Source organism: Amphibalanus amphitrite, unplaced genomic scaffold (assembly GCF_019059575.1).
Source record: "Amphibalanus amphitrite isolate SeventyFive unplaced genomic scaffold, NRLGWU_Aamphi_draft 000183F_arrow, whole genome shotgun sequence".
Lineage (NCBI taxonomy): Eukaryota > Metazoa > Arthropoda > Thecostraca > Balanomorpha > Balanidae > Amphibalanus > Amphibalanus amphitrite.
In genome coordinates this window covers 475635-495753 of record NW_024881678.1, presented here as the reverse complement: position 1 = coordinate 495753, position 20119 = coordinate 475635, and the positions used below count along the sequence as shown (strand labels likewise).

The following is a 20119-nucleotide window of genomic DNA, read 5'->3' as shown; positions in this document are numbered from 1 at the left end:
ACCTTGACCTGGCCATGATCCCGGTGTTCAATTGACACACGCAAATGAAATAAGCACACGAAGACTATAAAACATGCTAATGAGACTTTTTAAAACTGCTGCCTGTGATATGCCCTTTGTGATCTGACATTGGGGCAAAGTTTTTATGATTGGTCAAAAACTATACTTCTATAAAAATCGTCCCTAGTAGTCATGACAATGCTCATAACTTTGTGCAGTCATTGCTAATTAACAACTGGTAAGTCCATTAGCTGCACTGGCTTAGGTGAACCGAAGCTATTAGTACCTAAAGTTGAGCGCAAGGCCTGTGTAACTATTTTCATGGCCTTACTTTTGAACCGTACGCTTTGCTGAGATGTCTGCCGCCGTTTGTTCGTTGTGTGGCTCACCCCCGGCTCGGCTGGGCGTATGAACGTAGTGCGGCATCTGAGGCCTTCTCCCAGCTCCGTTGGCCGTGTGGCCGGATCGCGCGGCATCTGACGCCCGCTCTCGGCTCGGTTGGGCGTGGTCGGCGCGCAGGGCGGGGCCGTCTCTGCGGACCATCGGAGGCCGCCTGGCGCCTTCCACGGCCGCCGGGGTCGGCTGCGTGCCGCCTCGGCGGTACCCGGGTAAAAACCGGCCCAGCGCCGGTCCGGGGCGACCCGTTCATCCGAACCCCAGCCCCCCGCGCGGCGGTGCTACTGTTAGAGCTTGTGACTGAGCAGTAACATTGCTGACTGGCTGCCTAAATTAGACGACTGTGGTGCATCAGAGTTTCTTTGTCAACCATCATCTCATTCGAGAAGTTGAGCGCTGATGAGCTCCGTAGTCAAAAGGCGTCGTAAAACCCGAATCACCATCAGCAGTGTGGATGGAAAACTACTGACTAATTTGCCTATGAATGCCAATATTAATATTTACAAGAAATTAGTTGGATAGTTTGGCATCTGATTGGTATGATGTGCGTGGTATGACTTCCTAATATCAAAGTAGGAATATCTAAGCAGAAAAAGTTTCTAGAAACGGGTTCAACATCCCGCAAACGCACTCATACATATTGGCTGGACGTTATTTCTTTGTTTGACGAGAAGCCCGCGCTGTCAGGTGCGTGCCACGTGGTGTGCTTCAGAAATCAGATATCTAAGTAATGCCAACAATGTTAGTTCCAGAACGGCTTTCCTGGTTATTCCTTTATTTCTTCTGTCATCGGACGCTCGACAACTGACCCATTTTACCATGTCCCAGTTAGGCAGTACTGCACGACGCACGTGCGTACGTGTAAGGTCCGTTTCTGTCTCTTGGCAACTGTGGAACCAAGCTCGCTCAAAGTTGTAGACCGTTAGGGACCAGTTAGATGGGTGGCTTCTACGAGTCGGCTGGTTTCTGGGCAGCCAAGCACGTGCCGCCGCGTTTCTCTTTATACCTGTAGGCATCGCGATAGAAAATTCCGCAGCTAGCTTCTTATGCAGAAGACTTGTCTTTGGAACGTGCATCTCAATTAAATCCTAATCTAGCCAACGATGCTCGGCAATCCACTTTCGCTCATTTTTGGTTGAATTGGTGGCGGGGAGCCAATGAAGGCAACGCCACTGAAAAGAAGTGGGCCCCGGGCGTTTCATTGAACTCTGGGCGTAACTTCCAGAGAACCCGACCTATGAATACATTGTATCCCGCCAGAGCTTGGCCCGTGGGTAAATGAGTCTTTGTCTCTGTCTCGCTAGAGAACCAAGCCTGTGTGTAACTTTGTCTCCTCTCTCTGGATAACCTAGCCGTGTGTATTTGTGTCTCTGTCTCTCCAGAGAAGCTGGTTTGTGTGTAACTGTGTCCCCTCAGCCTTTGTTTCACTATGTCTCTCTGTCTCTCTCCAGAGCGTCTGACCTGTGTTTAACTGAGTCTCTCTATCTCTCCAGAGAACCTGTCGCCGGAGGAGCTGAAGAAGCTGCGCTCGCAGCAGCGGAAGGCGCGCAAGAAGGAGCGTCAGGAGCAGGAGCGGAAGGCCCAGGAGCTGCTGAAGAAGCAGCAGCAGCAACAGAACCAGCGGAAGGACGACCAGGAGGAGAGCAAACATGACGAGCTGCAGCCCGACAAACTGGTCCAGGTACGGGACTGTTTGCCAGCTGGGACGCGGAAAGGAATGGGAGAGTGACTTGATCGATGTTCGCTTCTGCTTTGATATGAACGAAGGTTTTAGGAACAATACGTTTTTATAAAATTGCATTTCCGTATAAGCGATATCATTGCGCATTATCTCCTATTCGATATAGGTATGTTTCGTCATTCCCTAAAATCTCTTTTATTCATAGGTTAACTAGCCTCTTGCATCTGGTCTCCAATGCGTTGCGTAATTTCAACTTCTTAGACATTAGTCCGTTTACGTGTACTCATTATGTTTCTGTAACCTTCAGACGCAACAGCCGCTGGAGGAGGCTGCGAAGCTGCTGCAGCCGCTGCTGCAGCTGGCGCAGAACAACATCGAGACCCACCTCATGGCGTTCGAGATCTACTACCGGAAGGGTAAGGTGGCCCTACGCTCAGTTACCAACAGTTTAAGACGAACTGACAGACAGAGCTGCTCGCCAACCGACGGAATGGTGATGCATGTTATTTGTTGGTCATTTTTCAAAGTATCAAACTTACACTGCAGAATTAGTGTCTTGACTTCCTTGCATGCCATTGCCATCTGCTGTCCTCGCACCCCATCTAACCCTGGTGTGATGTCCTCTCCGGCAGGCCGGATTCTGCTGATGCTGCGCGCCCTGAAGCGGGCGCTGGCGCTGGCACCGGACAGCGCCCGCCTGGCTGCCCAGCTGGTACGCTTCCGTCGGCTGCTCGACGAGCGGCAGGCGCAGCTCAGTGAGCCGGTGCGCGCCGTGCTGGCAGAGGCGGCGCCGGCCCTGTTCGGCGATCTGTCCGCCCAGCAGCTGGCGGACCGCACCGTGGCCCAGCAGCCCGAATCGCTGGAGCACGTCCTGCAGGGTAAGACGATTGCACGAGGCGGGGTGGAAAACTGAGGAGGGTGGGATCAAACGGTGCCCTTAGCTCACGACAGGGCTCCATACACGCTCTTTGGGGGAAGAATTATAAAAGTGTCGTCATTTAGGTACATGGTGAGTGATGAGTTATTCAAAATATATCAGCTTTTCTCGGGTGGTATTTTCTAAGATGAAACTTTACGTTCCTGGCATGCCCATTGTTACCATAAGATAGGATTAATCTGTACTGGTTCAGGGTTCTGCTCTGTGTTCGAGACGGTTACTCGCTCACTGAATATTGCATCAGCCGCGTATCGGCTGTCTGACTGACGTTCGTTGCTGACAGGCGCGCGGATGATGTTCTTCCTGGACAAGAGCCGCGACGCCGAGGCCGTGAAGCTGGTCTCCGACCTGGCTGCCTTCCCCAGCTGCACCTGGCAGGTGAGTGGTCCGGACCGCGGACGCTCGAGGTTTCACCGGGAGGACCTACCCGCGGACGCTCGAGGTTTCACCGGGAGGACCTACCCGCGGACGCCCGGGGTTTCACCGGGAGGACCTACCCGCGGACGCTCCGGGTTTCACCGGGAGGACCTACCCGCGGACGATCCGGGTTTCACCGGGAGGACCTACCCGCGGACGATCCGGGTTTCACCGGGAGGCCGTGTCATACCTAGTTTGACGTGGTTGATCAGATAGGGCCATTTACGGGAGAATGCATGAGTAGTTACATACAGTTTGCGATGATAAGCATGGAAGACAATCCGTTTGTTATACGATGTTTACTTGCTCATGTATCTCCGGTGATAAAGATGGTCGTTCGCCATCGCTAAGTCCTTACACTGCCGTTTGATGGTGGCTCAATGGGTTTCAGAATTGGCATTTCTTAGGTATATTTTGTTGGATGCGCGTGACACCGTAAAGACTAAAGGGGGTTACACCATCGAGTGTAATCGTGTAGCTGTGGTAGCGTGTTGCACTTACGCAAACTGCGTATATCTGAATTGGAGCTGCTTCAAGAACCAAAGGAACCTCTTCCCCACCCTACGTCGTCCCTCCCATTCCTCGTTCCAAATCGGCACGAGTTGCCGTCATTGGCCGGAACCTTATCGATTCCAGGTGAGTTACCATTTTATGTTGGTCTCTATTTTTATTTTGTTTGCTGATTTGTGTGTGTCTGTCTCGCTGTGTTTATGTCGCCGTATTCAGCCGTCTCTGACGCTCTCTGCCCTCTCCGCTCCAGACGTGCCGCGACGTGCTGACGGCAATGCTGGACGGTGAGCTGGGGCCGGCCGGCGAGGCGGCCGCCGCCGCCTTCCGCGCCGCCTGTGCCGTCCGCTTTCCGTACTGTGCCGTGCTGGGGGGAGCGCTGCCGCGCGCCGAGCCGACCGCAGAGAACAACGGCCCGCTGACGGCCAAACAGGCGGGCTCCGAGCACAAGTGACACGAACACACGGCCGACGGGCGCCTGGCGCCGGACCTGTAGTGGGCGTCTGGGCCGCGGCGCGGCGCCACCTGTCCGTCCGCGGCCCGACGGCGGCGTTCGGAAATTTTGTACAGTTTGTATCATACTATCGCTGGGTTTTGAAAGCTAGTCTATGACGTTGATTGGCAGCGGCGCAGGGCCTGTGATGTTCCGGTGGCAGATGTGCGCACGCGCGCCGCACTGCGGGCCGGCAAACAGCGCTGGCCACCATAATTTTACCTCTGCAATTGTCTGGATCATCGACTACCGATCGCCCTCCTCAGTTACTGCTCGTACCGGCCAGCTGGCAGACGGAATACGTCTGGCGAGTTCACTTTGTTTCTTTTGAGTGACCTTTGTAGCAATAATTATTTGAGTTGGCAGTTGCAGAATGTACTGGCACCAATCGCCTGTGGACATGGCCGGTCCTCAATTGAATACACTTTTATAAGCCATGCGGCGTGCTGTTGCTGATGGAACTTACGAAGCGCTTCGGGCCCCGCCAAGCTCGCCTTCAATACATTTAAAATTGTGCTGCTCTATGCCAGTTTCCTGCTTGCTATGCTTTCGCTGGAAGTAATTTCGCCAACAAGGGATTTAAAAACCCGCGACAAAATTCCGTTTTGTTGAACAGTTAGTAGGTTGTCCTGTGGTCATACTCCTAGCCTGGACCTTGTAGTGGTGTTGTTGACCTACAGAAAACCCGCAACAGTGATTTGCCCTAGGAATGGTCACTTTTGTACCATCGGTGAGTTGTGCGTGTTTTTTGATGAATCAGGTTAATACACAATGAACGAACGCTTCTGGGTCGGTTGCGATGCGTAAGGAGTGGCCGAAAGGTATGTCTGGTGGATAGAGGATGTAAACGTTATCGTTGTGTGATTAACCAATTTCAGACTATTATTTCAACGGTATCTATCACCCGATTACACTGATGGCGGAGGCTCAATTTTAGGACGGTAGATAACCAACAGAATAGCGCTCTCAGCGAGCGTGAATCAGCCGTTAGAATTTATGTGAGCCCGAAATGTGGACGACCGACCTACGCAAGTACGCAACACACTTTATTAACAAACGTAGCACTCAGTAATAATTGTTTATTTATTAAATCAAGCTGTACACCTATGTATATTTGATCCGAGTTCATTCGGAGAACAGGCACATGAATGAGATTAGGGATGCAAATCAAAGTACACAATTGTTACTGATAAGTGTCGTTAAACGACTGAGACAATACATAAATACGGCGCAAACAATCATGTCATAAATACTTGTCTCGGTACACCTGCATAGATCATAGCAAGGAAACGGTTCACCTCTAGCTTGACACTGGCATAAAGCGCTGGTTTCGAAATGAGATAACTCTTTTAGAGCTTGTTGCAAAACGTTCATTTACATATCTGCAAACCTGTAGATCGCCGAAAGTGACTAGTTAATTCGTCAACTAAAATCTTAGTCGTGGTACAGAAAACTTCAAGTTTGCTTTTGACGAACGGGATAGTAGGGGAGAGCGGGGTCATTTGGCCGCCCGGGTCACTTTGGCCGCCCCATGCCTACGCGTTTTGACGGTCCCGAGCGATTATTTTTTAATATGGCATCATCCGCCGTCATAAGAACTACTTTGGAAAGAAACTAAGGAAACTCGGCGACGCCCAGTTTTTTGTAAAGCCAACGATATTTGAATTTTGGCTAAAAAACGTAACTTTTTCTTCTTTACGAAAAGTTGCATGGTGTCCCTTATTTGGGTGACATCAAAATTTTAACTCTATTGGTAGAACAATCTGGTAATTCAGGACGCTGTCTGACCCTTTTGCAAGTTTAAGTAACAATTTTTGCTTGTCTGCGGACCCCTTTTCCTAAAAATGTCATATTGGGGTAAATTGGCCGCCCCATACGGGGCGAATTGGCCGCCCAGCGACTCAGTGGATTTTTTGCCTAGTCTGCGAGCGACGCGCTGCGCTGGCTAAGTTCTGCCACTGAGGATGGTAATGCGGCGGAGTCTAAATGCAAGGGACGACCTAACCAAGGTGTCCGCTGATTGGCTTTCGGCACCCAGCGGCAGATGGTGAACCCGGGACGTCACATCGACCTCTACCAGGTGGCGCCGATTTTTCGTCGTGCCTAAGACGCCACCTTCACGCGGAAGAACATCCTTAAGGGATTCGAAGCAGCCGGGATATCGCCGCTCAACCGGGATATCTCCGACGACGAAGACTGCGCCGACGGCGGTCTTCGCACCGGTCGTCGCCCCAGCGACGGCAGATCAGCACGCCGCGGCCCCGGCCGTGCTCCAGCCGCCAGCCTCGGCCGTGCTCCAGCCGCCAGTCTCGGTTGTGCTCCAGCCGCCAGCCCCGGGGCCGGCCGTGCTCCAGCTGCCTGCCGCGGCCGTGCTCCAGCCGTCTGCTGTCGCCGTGTCTTAGTTGCTTGTCGGAAGCCCAGAGTCCATCCGACCACTTCCGCAGCTGCGCATCAACGTTCAAAAAGCCGGTCGGAGGAAAGGGCGTTCTAAAATCATGACTAACAGCCCGGAGCGGACGACTTTGGAGGACGAGCAACAGGCACGTATGGCGAGGAGCAAAAAGCGGGGTCCACAAGCTGGACCGTCGAACCATCGAACTTCGGGAGCTGGACGTCGAACCATCGAACGTCGGGAGCTGGACCGTCGAAGAAACAGGGGCGCAAAGGTGAAAAACAGTGAAGCGCAGTGATGACTGGACATCCATGCCGTTGGGACCGTATTTTACAGTGGATGTGTTTAAGTGCTGGGTCGAAGACGGGGCCTGCTGGAATCGTTTTTATTTCATGTTTACGACAGAGTTTGAAATAAACAAACAACTCGTACACAAAGGACTTTTTTGCAGTGTGATTGTCGTCTAAAGCAATCTACGATTTGGCAGCCATTACAGTTGGCTGTTGTTATCACTGGGCAGTGCTCAACTCATGAGTCGTAAGTTCGTAAATCAAATGTGGATCCTCACTTGCACTGATTCAAATGAATCGAGTGTAAGCCTAGTCTCCTGAAAAATTTGATTTCAGGTGAATCAAAGATGAGTCACGATGCTCATCATTTGTGTCAGCATTGGGGCATCTGGATCGTCACATCAGTCATGCGTCGAGTCAATCCAGAATTCATGAGTTAAGCACAATCTTGGGCGTCAATATTTCAGGTTGTCTCAGCTCTGTAATGGGTATATCTCTGAATCTCATGCCCGGCCAAATGACCCCACTCCCCCGGCCAAATGACCCCGGTACCGGGGTCATTTGGCCGCCGTGCAGTCTTTGAAAGAACGGTTAATTACTACCGAAACGAGATGTCCCGGCATGATGCAAGTAATATGCCGGAACAACAATTGAACGCCCCACACCCCTCCATGGAGAAATCGACCAAACGCACACTGGTTTTCTCAAAATATCGTTTTTACAAAAGGGCGGCCAAATCGCCCCGTTCTCCCCTAATATTGTGTAGGTGAAGTACAAAAGCCTGTTAACTTTGACATATTCATGACGAAACTAAAATCCACATAGTGTCAGATGCTTTGAATGCTAACAATAGTTATTGCCTGGATGGTGAACCATTCCCCGTGCAGTAAGTGTAAGTACGGAGAGCATCACTGACTGTCGCGGTGCGCCGCTGAGCGGCCCGCGGCGCTCTGACAGGACCGGCCGGTTTGGCACTGGGACCGGAGGTGCGTGCCGCCGCCCACTCACTGGCTGCTGCACCCTCAGCAGGGGCCGCCGGTCCGACCGAGAGGGCTTCCAGCACCGCCGGCCGACGGTCTGTGACCGATCCCCCGGACCCGACCCTCCCCCCAGTCCCCCACCCCTACCCTCACCCCACGGAGCCCTCTCGGCTCGATATCAAATCACAACACAGGAACGGTGCGCTCAACCCACGAAACATACCCCAGGGCGGTCGCCCCTTCACCGACTTTCCCATAACACCTTGATTGCAACGATTGATGCATATGCCCCACCTCACCCCATTCGCTTCACGCAGGCCGCAATGTGCGACTCGTAGGCGGCACACTTAGGTCGGCGGGCTACTACCTCGTGCTCAGACTGAAAGCGACGACAGCAGCAACACTGCAGACAGCTGTTTCCATTGACTGCCGGCCGACGAAGCGTACCCATATCACCCACCGGCTCATTGTCCGCGTCACAACGTTGCCGCTCAGACTCCTGCACGTACCGACTTTTATCACTCGTTAGAAGTCCATGAATATCTCCTCGATGGGGTAAGCCGCTTCAAGGTATTTTTGATAAAACCGCTGGAAAGCACGTCTGAAACACAAAAGAGACCGGATATTAGCGTCAAGTGGATCGCGGGGACATGTAACAATCAGCAGTCTGAAATGGTTCAACCGAGGTGCAATTCCAAGTCACTTCCGACCATCTGGAAACGCACCTAGTTATTGCCCGTCCCCACATTTGAGAGAATCGTTGACGTTCAATTCCAAGTCGAGTGTCCATGTCAGTGGCTAATTCTTACCCGACAGCCTCTGCCACGGGCCTGGTCGACTCTTCTGAGACGAAAACGTGACAGGCGAACTTCAGATCCTGTGGGTGCTTGGTCACAAAGCCGAAATACTTCCGGTTTTGTGGGTGGAATCCGCAGAAAGACACATTCTTGATTTCATAAAAGTAGTCGTGACAAAGCACATGGTTGGGCTGAAACAGACAATTATTAATTTTTACATTATGCTTGGCATGATACGGGCGGCATCGATTATATCGTTCGAATATATCGTTATATCGTTTTCCGACAAATTAACCAAAGAATATGATGACATATGGTATGACCATTATAACACTTTCCGTGTCACTCGTCTGGGGCATGTAGAGGGGCTATCCGATATAATATGCGGGGTCCTGGCACTTGCTGCACGTAAGACGTAACTAAATATGCCTTTGAATGTTTTGAACGGTGTCTCAACAGCAAAAGCATATTAGTAAAGTTGCACGTAACGTTTCCGCGTGCACTCACCGCCGGCTTGCTCTTGTCGATCATGCGCACGCCCTGGTCGGAGATCTCCAGGATGCACGGGTAGGCGAAGGCGGCGTCAGCCGGGTCGGGCGCCGCGCGTACGTCTCCGATCACCTTCTGCACCGCCTGCGTGATCACCTCGATGCCCTTGTGTTTGCGCGCCTCCACCGAGCCCAGGTAGCCGAGCAGGTACCGCTCCTTTCTGACCGGTGGCGCCGACGGGTCAAAGTCGGCGTAGTCGACGTCTGTGACGTAGGCGGACGGGAACACGCCGCGCAGCCCCGTGCGCAGGTTCACGCCTGGAGAGCCGGCCAGGCGTTAGCGGGTCAGCACTCAGCACAGTAGTCCGAAACTATTGGCTAAACGCTGTATTCAGCAGTTCGTAGTCGCTAAACAAATATTTTGCAGGCATTCCTATTTTCCGCATTAAAAGTTCATACGACATAAAAATTGTTTGTCTGTGAATATAAGCATCACTGAATTAAAGAGGTAAGAAGCTACCTACAAACATCGTTGATACGTTTCTGGGCCGAGCTTTAAAACGGTTCACGGAACCAAAAGAAAGTGCTTTATGGTGTCTGTGAATATAAGCATGACTGAATTAAAGAGATAGGAAGCTACCTACAAACATCGTTGATACGTTTTCTGGTCGGAGCTTTTAAACGGTTCATGGTAGCATAAGAAAGTGCATTATGGAAGCGTGGTGGATAAAAAGCGAAGCCTGTTTAGGTATAACATGTCCATTAACAATGATATATATGTTTATGTGAACCTAAGTCAACCATTACCTGTGCACCACAAGTCGTCGGCCTCTTTGATCAGATAGACCGGGTCGCCGATGTCTATGGTGATCTCGTCGTGGTGTCTCGGCTCGAACTTGTAGAGGCCCCGGTGCGTTGCCTCCAGAAGTTCCAGTTTTGTGCAGAGCGCCGCACTGGGCGATACTGGAGACATCACCCCTGCAAAAAAGTTGCTTCATTGTCTTTCGTTGTGCCATAAATGTGCAATCGTATTGGTAAACCACACATTTAAATTTTTATATAGACAGTTTCGGGACTCAAATCGCCAGTGGCCAGACACGACCAGTTCGTATGCGAGCATAGCAGGTGGAGACTGGAGATCATGAACCGGGGAGAGAGATGATACCGCGACTGCGTACCCGACGTGTTTCGCTACCACGCTCTGCACCTGGCATGCATCTGACGAGAATATCAGGGTGGCATGGCACTGAAATGGGATGAGGGAGGGACGCTGACTGCTGAGCTTAGAAACCTACCTCACGCGTTTCGCTGCCGCGCCCGGCAGCAGTTACCCAATGAGAGTCTCTGAGTGGCGAAGTACCGAGGAGAGGAAGCGGCGATGCGTTTAGAGACTCACCTGACGCGTTCCGCTGCCGCGCCCGGCAGCAGTTGTCGGGCGAGTGGGCCGTCGAGTTGCCAGAGTCGCCGTCGGTACACGTGTGCAGGACGTCCGAGTCGGGAGAGCTGTCCCCGTCTGGTGACGCAACAGAGAACAGCTCGGGCCATAATCCATACACGGTACCCGTACTAATTACTCCCTACAGGGGCCGATAACGGGGAGCAAGATATCCAGTCGATATGCGAGATAGAGCACTGAGCTCACCCATTCTGAGGGCTCATTTCCTCCCCGGAGGCAATTCATTGACACACCACGAATCCGCTAAAACGCACTAACTGGTCTAATTTGGCCCAGGCCCCAGGAGCCCAATGCGTGGAATGACGATATCCCTTTACCAAGGCCAAACTGTACATAGTGGCTTTTCGGCATTTTGATAACGGTCTCCGTTTATGGAAATGGATAAATCGTATAAAAGCTTATGGACCGAGAGAAGAGAGCGTTGGGCCACCGCAACTTTTTTTAGAACTAGACCGCGGCGGGTACAGGCTTATACATATTTCCCCATATCACTATCCGTAATGTGCCCTTTCAATCAGAAAATAAGCCTGTGCTCTCGTCCACAAAACTTCTAATTTATCCCATGGCCATGACGCAGATTGGATTGGTTGCATATTCATACACCCTGGCGGCCAGAATAGTTTTCCGGCGAGATCGGCTCTCTTACCTTTGGACAGGTGTGAGCACTTCATGACGTAGACGGGCTGAGCGGGGCGGCCATCGTCGCCCGCTTCCAGTATACCCAGCTCCGAGGCCAGACTCAGATGTGAGACCAGTCGCAGGTGACGGGACAGGGCTGGCAGCAGATAGACGACATTTGGTAGGCGGGCTTGGGAAGACGATATTGGGCCGAGGGACTCAAACAGACAGGTTGGATAGACGAAACCAGACCGACGAGCTCAGACAACCGGAATTCAAGTCTCAACGGTTCAGACCGGACGAAATCAGGGCGGTGTTTCAACGGCACGCTGCCAGCCGCTGCCAGCACACGTGGCAATCCGGGTTTCCATGGAGACATAAACAAGCCCATTGCTTCAACACTACCATTACATAAGTGTGACGTCAGCTCGCGAGATGCGCTGGCAGCGGCTGGCAGCGTGCCTTGAAACAGGGCCCAGACAGACAAACTCAGACAGATGGACTCTGATGGATGGGTCAGGCAGATGAGCTCAGACAAAGGGGATTGGAAAGACGGGCTCCGACAGATAGTTCAGACAGGCGGCTCAATAGACGGGCTGCGACAGACGTTCTCAGTTATAATTAAAGTCAAACACGAAACCATCAGTTTATATTTTTGTCGATGCTTCTGCTATAATAAAACATGTGGTCACCATTCATAGTCATGCCATGGATGAAGTAGTACCTGGATCGGCAACTCCTCGATGTTTGTGACCACCGCTAGGTGGCAGTGGTGTCGAGCGCTAAGGACGCGGGGGAGCGGGTGCTATTCAAAACAATGGTCGGCGTCGCGTCGTAGGATCGTTTGCCTTGTTTTTTGAAAAGTTAAGCCCCTTTGGAGCAGATTGGAAGGTTTCAGAAGATGGAGGAAGATGGCAAGGTAAGATTGGTAAGGTTTTTTTGTGGTTGGAGGGTCTGAGTGGCCTAAAATATGACTGTAAAGAGCGGCTGTTGACGATACTGGCGCACATTGCTTCTCGCCATATGTCGTTAAAAATCGTATAATTTCCGTAATTGAATGGTTAATCACTTATTTATATGTTTAATTTTATGTTTTTATATGTTTGTTATATGTTTGACACATCATATCTCAAGCTTATACATGCCGCTGATATAGCCATGGTTTTGCTTGTGATACAATTTCGGTCTTGGCAGCGCATAGGTGGTGGATGATGCATTGTTAGTTGTGAATTGCTTAAGTTTTTGTTAAGTTTTTAGTTTAGCAAAATCAGTTAGTGTGCCATTATTTTTTAACTCAATATTTGTTCAACTATTGAAAATGGTTTCTGTTTTATATTGTGTAGTGCCAATAACTACCTATAAATTGGTCAACTGCTCACTGTTCAGACTCACTGCTCACCCATATCAGTTTCCTACGTATTTCTCTGAACGGCTGACTAGAGTGCAACACACTTCAGGAGCAGTTGACTGGCATCATGTCATTTCAGCTAATTTTTATAACCTGCTTGCCAATGTCCTGATTTCATAAATAGTTGAATGATAAATAAATCATGTTCTCAGCCTGAAAAACTGAACCATTTGACAGTAAAAAGAAAGCCTAATGGCAGCCAGTGCCATTGTCAACCACAAATGACAAAAGAGTGCCGACCCTGGTCCCTGACATCAGCTTCCTTCTTTTCTCAAAGCCAAAAGGTCCAGAGTAGTACGAAGAAGTTTGTGAGTTTCCCTCTATTGAATGATATATAACAATCACCTTTTTAGAACGAGTGCTAGCCAAACTGTGTGTAGATAGCAGATAGATTTAAGTAAGATAAAGCCATTTTAAACTATGTAAGCCTAGCAGATAAGGTGTTAAGCTTTTGGGTACTTTTGTTTGGGAGTATCTTGTCAAGGTATTATTTATTTTATTTTTTGCCAACATCATCGCAATGTAAAATACTTTTTGTGATGTTGTGGGGAAACAGTTTGCCTTGGAATGCCCTCACTCTCCATTTCATTACGGTATGCTCAGGTATCTAATTTCCCTCTCTCACTCTTCGTTTCAGATCAAAGAGATGGGTTCAGTTTCCACGGTGTGCTGACTTGAATTGGCATCCTGTGATTTGTGATGTGAATTATGATGCACGCACTCGCAGGTGCACGCCCACTGCGGACACGTGTGACGTGACGGCAGCAGGCAGCCGGGGTGTGAACTGTGAACTGGCTCGGCCGAAAATGTTTAAGGTATTACAGCGTTTGTAACTGACTAACATACCCACTACGGGCATACCCATTGAGCGGATAATGCGTTCGTGTGCATCGTGTTTGCATTTATTCCCGATATACTCTGGTGGTAGGTGTGAATTGGAAACCAGCTTGGTGCTACGACACCGTTTAGTAGGCATGTGGCACGTCGTTTCTCGAAACCTACCTATCAGTCTATGCAATAATATGCATTGTATACATTGTGTGTCATCGTTCACCTTAGTTGTCATTGAACCTGTGTTAAATTCTGAACTTCAGGCCGAGACAGACTATTTCCACAGTCAGGAAATCGCACACGAGAACCTATCCAAATCCATTAAGTTGCAATAGCATCAATCGCACGCAAGGAGGTGCGTGTTATGGATGCGAGTGCGACCGGGGTTTATTTGAATAGGCTCTCGGTCTCGCACATGATTTCTGACTGCGGAAAGAATCGGTTTCAGCCTGTACTCAGTAGGCAATTCGCTCATGCGACGGCAAATAGAAGTTCAATATGGAAACAGTTTTTTAACGAAACGGTGTATGGTAAGCTTATAATCCTGGAATGCTTCTTGATAGAAATTGTCAGTGGTGCAGATATTCGTTAATCGATATGACAGCATTTGTCTTGATCTTTATAAGTCAGTCAAAATGGCTGTAGCAATGATTTGGATGTTTCACGGCGGACGGCACATTTCCTCTGCGGTCTACCGACGACTGAGTTGGAATGCTCAAGCTGATCAGGGGCAACCCGAGTGATAAGACAAAGTCGTTTGATCGAAGGTATTTTCAGGCAGCTGGCAGAAGGCGCCTGGCCTGGCCATGAGAGCTAACAATACGACGTGCTGAGGTAAAATCGGCCAGTCGCGCTCGGTAAACGACCCACCACACCATTCTTTCCAAAACGATACATAGTCTATGGAACCGCCCTGGACCGCTCTTCCGGAACCCGACACTGTTGGCCTATGCCAAACTTAGCCGCGGCTGGTTCAGGCCATGTAACTTGCCGGTCATTTTCGGACTTTGCTGGTATTGGCCGCTGCCTGACTGGGCGGCGGCGGCGGGCTGTCCTTAGCAGGGATCAGTCTGCTCGATAGGTGGCAGGCAGCACTTTCGGGCGGTCGCGCAATACAATGGGAATTCCGCGGAGTTGCCGATCCAGGTAGTAGGTAATCCATGGTCATGCTTCAAACCCCCGCTCTGTCAGCCAGTCCTTGCCCCGTGGCCGACCGGCCGCCGAACTACCGCTGGCTAACTGCGACCCTGGGCAGTAGACTGACCCGCAGGGCTATTACCCGGCGGCGCGGCGGCAGCAGCGGGCGGGCCGCCTCGTCGGCTCGGCTCAGGGACCCGACGGGCGACGCAAGCTCGTCCCGGCCACACGTGACATTTACGCCCCCAAGCCTTCGTGATATATTTTTCATAATTATGCTTCAAGAAATCATAAACTATTCGACAAATAAATGCCTATAAGCAGCTTTTGAATATAAGTTGGTCAATCATATAAACGTTATTGAGAAACCCCAGACCCTACAGATCTTAAAGTTTAATGTTAGGCATGACACGACATTCATGTATTAAATTCAGACCGGTTTCGAATCACAAGATTCATCTTCAGTGACAAAACTCTTTTCAAATTGATACAGGACACATATTCAAACACACTTTTGATCATAAAATATATCGCACACGCACATGCAATAGTTCGAGTTCAGCTTCGAATTAGAAAACTGCCTAATGCAATTAAAAGTACAATGACGTACACAACGAAACAGCTACATAAAAGTACACAGTTAAGCAGTGATACGTAGTGGATACGCCGAGGACATGTCGTTGATTTGCGGCCTCAGACGATGAATATACAACGATTCCAGAATTCTTAAATCAGGGAATGTACTGCTTCTACTCAAAATTTGAAAGTCGTCTATCCCTAGTGATGATTGACATGACAAGGCATGGTCTCTGATGGATGATGCTGAGGGAGATGACAGTAGTTGACCTGTACGATGTGACTTGCCTAAGTGCTGAGCTACTCTGGTGTACAAGCGTTGGTAAGTGGAGCCAACGTATGACGCCTGGCATGAGGCGCAACTATATTTGTAAACCACACCAGAGATGCTCGACTTGGGCAGTCTATCCTTGTAGCGAAACATAGATCCTATGGTTAATCTGTTACGCAATACTATTTTTGGGTTCAAATATGGGTAAAACTTGCTGAGAACTTCTAGAACTTCTTTTTGCATTTTAATGGACTGTTCCCCAAAGTATGGGAGCACTAAGTATTTCTCGAGTTTGTTGACAGTGACAGAGCTTTTTATTTCCTCAAAGCGCTTCTTCAGGAAGTCGCCGACAGTTCGTTCTACAAGTTGTTTTGGAAAACCATTGTTGCAGAAAAAGGACGTTAAAAACTTTACTTCACTGTCGATGAGTAGGTAGTTTGAACTTATTTTGAAGGCACGGTAAATCGCTGAATACACAATTTTGTCACTGAAGATGAATCTTGTGATTCGAAACCGGTCTGAATTTAATACATGAATGTCGTGTCATGCCTAACATTAAACTTTATATTACTTTTGATTCCATCAAAAGAAAGACTTTATGATATCATACTACAGATCTTAATTTTCGGAAAACTCCAGCTGCCTTCACGTGGCTGTACAGAACTACTGCGATGTGCACTAAAAATGTAAGCTTGAAGGACGTGAAGCTGGTGGGTCAAAAATCAGTTCATTTGAGGGGGCCGGAGCCATCGACATGTTTCTCGCACACTACTTATGAATAGCATTCTCGGCTTTCGAGTATGAGTAAGAACGACTTTTGTCGAATCCAGAGAGAGGTAAAAGCCACGTCCGCGTGGCATTTGTGATTTATGTATGCCTTCCATGAAGCTTGTGTGATCTCACAGAACGGCTTCCTTATAGCCAAAATAAATAAAGTAAATAAAGTTATGCTGCTAATCGCATTCACCAGTGTATATACATACCTATGTAAATATATTTATTGTGAACATACTTTACCGGTGTGAAAAGGCTAAAATTAAAGGCTAAGCCCAGCTGTTCAGCTGTTCAGATTATCGTTCACGGTTCGGCTAAGCCAAGGCCCTAAAACATAAACTGGGCTAAGCCCAGTTTGATCCAGATAGACGATACGCCTAGACAAGCATAGCGTAGGAATAGCATTAGACGTAGCTTAAATGTCATCTGACACAACCGATCGACCGCCTGAGACCATCCAAATCAGCCAGGCCAACTTAGAAGTGTGTTAAATATTTTTTTAAACACTTCGAGGTCTCTCATACTCAAAACATGGGTGGAGCTTTTCCAGGAAAGTTGGTGGGGCAAAAAGTTGTCAAACCTACAATGTCCGATTGTTAAGTTAGATAAAATTCAACAATGAATCAATTCTTTTCATTACAGACATAATATTTTGCATTACACAGACATTTCAAAGCTCCTCAATGCGAAAAACATAGGTTTGCTAAGCAGTATAGTCCTGCAAATCGGCTTAAAGGGACCCTCCCACCTTCAAAAAAGTTAATGAATTGGCATGAAAGTGATGTCGCTCGGTTCAGAGAGAGCGAAAACGAATATCTACCAAATTTCACCGAAAAAATATTCACCGGTTTCCAAGATATTATACTTTTACTTTTGTTTACTTTTTTGGGATCTCCGCTGTTTCTAGCGACTTTATTTTAGAAGTGCGGCGTTTGCGGCAGATGTTGCGCGCAAATAGCATATACCACCGCGTGCTACAGAACGTTTTAGTCAAACATTTAAAAATCGTTAGATATTTGCGCTGACGTCACACATTCAGAGGGGTATTCCTAAGCATTAGCCCCTCTGAATCAAAATGCTGCAATTTTGAAATTCAATATTTCCGATTTAAGGCATTTCTCGATGTTGTGAGTGCCGAAACCGGTAATTGTGAGCCAGGGACCCCATTTTGGCTATCTCAACTCAAATCTAATGTTAAGGTGGGAGGGTCCCTTTAAGTTGGTGGGGCAAAACGCTTATTGGTGGGGCAAAATGGCAAGTTGGTGGGGCAGGCGCCCCACCAAGTGAATAGGAAGCTCCACCCCTGACTCAAAACGGAAAATTAAGCGACTACGACGACTAACTATGACTCCGAGCGGCATTATACGGAATATCGAATCCCGACCCGATACACCGAACACACAAAACAATAAACAACACTGACCTCACCATACGCCAACGATCCCCCGGACAATGACCACTACCAACTTACCAAGCATCCCGGTTGGAGCCAGCGCCCACCGACCGGATCGATGGCGGCCCCAGCGGACCTCATAACACACTTACGTCTTTTACTTTTGGGAATCTCGGGGAGTCGTCGTCGCCTCTGCGGCTGCCGGTGTTGGTCTGCGTCGGTCGGCTCGTGGGCGGACGCCCAGCCGGAGGGCTCCCAGCGGCCCGAGTGCAGGGCTCGCGTCTCCTCGGAGGTCTCCTCGCCGGCCGAGTCGCCCTCGCTGGAGCTCTCCGGCGCGGTCGGCTCACCGGGCGCCACGTCGTGCACCAGTCTGAGGTGGAGGGTGCGGCGCCGCAGCACGCCTCGTTCAGAACACACAGCGGCGGGGTGGCGGCGAACACTGGGTCGGGAGTTGTATCGTAACGGAGTGGGTCAGCTTCAGTAATCAGCACGGAAGTAGTTAACGACGTTCGCTTGCAGTTATAATTTGAAGCTATGCTTTGAATTATTCAGGGCCCAAATGCTTAAAGGAAATAGTTCACTTTCACGAAATTATTTTTTTTTGCAACGATTTATTATTTTTTATGTTCAAAATAATCAGCAAAGAAAATAAAACCTTTTTATAACAAAAGATTTTTTTTCTATATTTTGATATAGGAAGAACTTTTCAGTTTCTGTAAGGCACACGCGATCCAGTATGAAAAGAGCATGGGTCCCGAAAATTCTTCAGAAACAGAGAAATTATCGCAGCCACCGGCATTTGGGCGATCTGCTCGATCTGATAATGTTCCCCTGAATGTCCTAATTGATCAGTACGAGAATTTCTCTAGAGTTCTCGTAGATAATTTCTCTAGTTTCTGAATAATTTTCGGGACCCATGCTCTTTTCATACTGGATGGAAATATATGCAAGGCACACATCCTCAACGCAAGACACCTTTTTCGGGACGAGAAATAGAATATCTTTGCCTAGGGTGATCGTTGGGCTGTAAAAGCTCCTGATTTATGCTCGTCTCAGCCCAAGCTACGGAACTGCTATTCCAGTTCAAAACCCATGTTAAAAAGTGAACTATTTCCTTTAATGCATCCAACTTAAATAAGAGTCCAAGAGAACACGGACTTTTTGCGTTTTTCCTTTCGCAGCTGTTGACCTGTCAGCCAGTTGCTATAGAACCCAACGATTGTTATCTAACCACGACCCATAACTCCAGTTTCCACTGTTATGGATGCGACTCTCACCTGTACGACTGTTCCGGAGCCTTGATGTGCTGCGGCAGACGGTCGAAATAGCGGCGAAACTCCTCGAACTCGAGGTCGGCCATGATGGTGCCGGCGGAGTGCCACGGCCCCGCACGCCGTCCGCTGGCGGACCAATCGATGGTGCGCTGGGGCGGACGGCTCGGGTCGTCTGTGACGTCACCGCCGGCCCGTCGGCGCCGGCGCAGCTGGAGGGGCGCGGCGGCGGAGGGTGGGTCGAATTCCGGGAGGATGGGCTGCGGTCACGTCGGCTAACGCGCATATTTTTGTACTTGTTTTTAATTAAATGATGGTGGGTGGTGGATAGTTCGGTAATATATAGTTTACTGATGACATGAACTTATCCTATGGCTGGCACATGCTATTGACCGACTGGCGAACTCTGTCTATCAGTAGTCATTTAATTAAACACCTGCCGAAGTGGCGTGCCTTTTGTGCCTTTTGTTCTCTTCCGTCCTATTGCATGGTTTATGTACGTACGTGAGCACCAGCCACCGAGTGCCTTTTATTTTACCAATCTGTAAAAGGTAAGCTAGAGAGTGCCAATATCTACAGACGCTTCAACCCTCGCCGGTCTTCGGTTTACCTATCCTACCGGTTTTCGGTTATCTTATCCTAACCTATCGGTTTTCTACATACGCGCCGGCCGAGGGGGGAAGGCAGGTGCAACCTTCCTCGCCATTTCGTCCATGATGGAGCTAGAGCGTCGCGGAAAAACGAGCTTATGCGCCGTTACGAGAAGCAGCGATTGGTATCCGCATTTAAGGTCTCAGTTCAACCGGTGACCTCTGAGTTCAGGTCCTGTCGCTGTGGCCCAAGATACGGGCTCGGTTTTTGGCAAACATCTTTGCAAAAAAAAAGAAAACGGCCGCAGAGCCACGATTTTGGCATCATCATGTTTGTCTTACTCAGACGCGCCGAAAGATATACTTTTGGTTTGGGTAAGGTCAACTTGACGTGTTGACCTCGGATCACGGTCAGG

The 20119-nt window shown here is 49.4% G+C and overlaps 2 protein-coding genes and 1 long non-coding RNA gene across 3 annotated transcripts in view; 2 read left to right on the top strand and 1 right to left on the bottom strand.

Moving 5' to 3' along the window:
- The window catches only part of LOC122384210 (N-alpha-acetyltransferase 15, NatA auxiliary subunit-like), a 43858-nt gene extending 38643 nt beyond the window's left edge, over window positions 1-5215 (top strand). Inside the window, exons 13-17 of the mRNA XM_043371330.1 lie at window positions 1890-2077; window positions 2385-2493; window positions 2710-2955; window positions 3298-3392; window positions 4192-5215. Coding sequence (XP_043227265.1) covers window positions 1890-2077; window positions 2385-2493; window positions 2710-2955; window positions 3298-3392; window positions 4192-4392 — 839 coding nt within the window. The 3' untranslated portion in view covers window positions 4393-5215. The remainder of the gene's footprint in view (window positions 1-1889; window positions 2078-2384; window positions 2494-2709; window positions 2956-3297; window positions 3393-4191) is intronic.
- Window positions 5216-7871: 2656 nt separating this feature from the next.
- LOC122384208 (JNK-interacting protein 1-like) lies at window positions 7872-19427 on the bottom strand. Its single transcript, XM_043371329.1, has 8 exons — window positions 19120-19427; window positions 17995-18212; window positions 11481-11609; window positions 10775-10891; window positions 10186-10356; window positions 9398-9696; window positions 8903-9081; window positions 7872-8694 (listed from the first exon to the last, which is right to left on the bottom strand). Exons 1-8 carry the CDS (start codon window positions 19200-19202, stop codon window positions 8619-8621), a joined length of 1272 nt encoding a protein of 423 aa, XP_043227264.1. The 5' UTR covers window positions 19203-19427; the 3' UTR covers window positions 7872-8618.
- On the top strand, window positions 12029-13986 carry LOC122384209. Its single transcript, XR_006256998.1, has 2 exons — window positions 12029-12371; window positions 13498-13986. It is a non-coding gene; the product is annotated as an uncharacterized LOC122384209 (long non-coding RNA).
- Window positions 19428-20119: the final 692 nt, after the last annotated feature.

Bases quoted from the DNA above. Each gene is read 5' to 3' on its own strand.
- LOC122384208 (XM_043371329.1), bottom strand. From the start codon at position 19,202: ATGGCCGACCTCGAGTTCGAGGAGTTTCGCCGCTATTTCGACCGTCTG. The intron at 10,357-10,774 runs GTGAGTCTCTAA...ACTTTTTTGCAG, and splicing joins GCGGCAGCGGAACGCGTCAG to GGGTGATGTCTCCAGTATCG. The intron at 8,695-8,902 runs GTAAGAATTAGC...TTTGTGTTTCAG, and splicing joins CCCGTGGCAGAGGCTGTCGG to ACGTGCTTTCCAGCGGTTTT.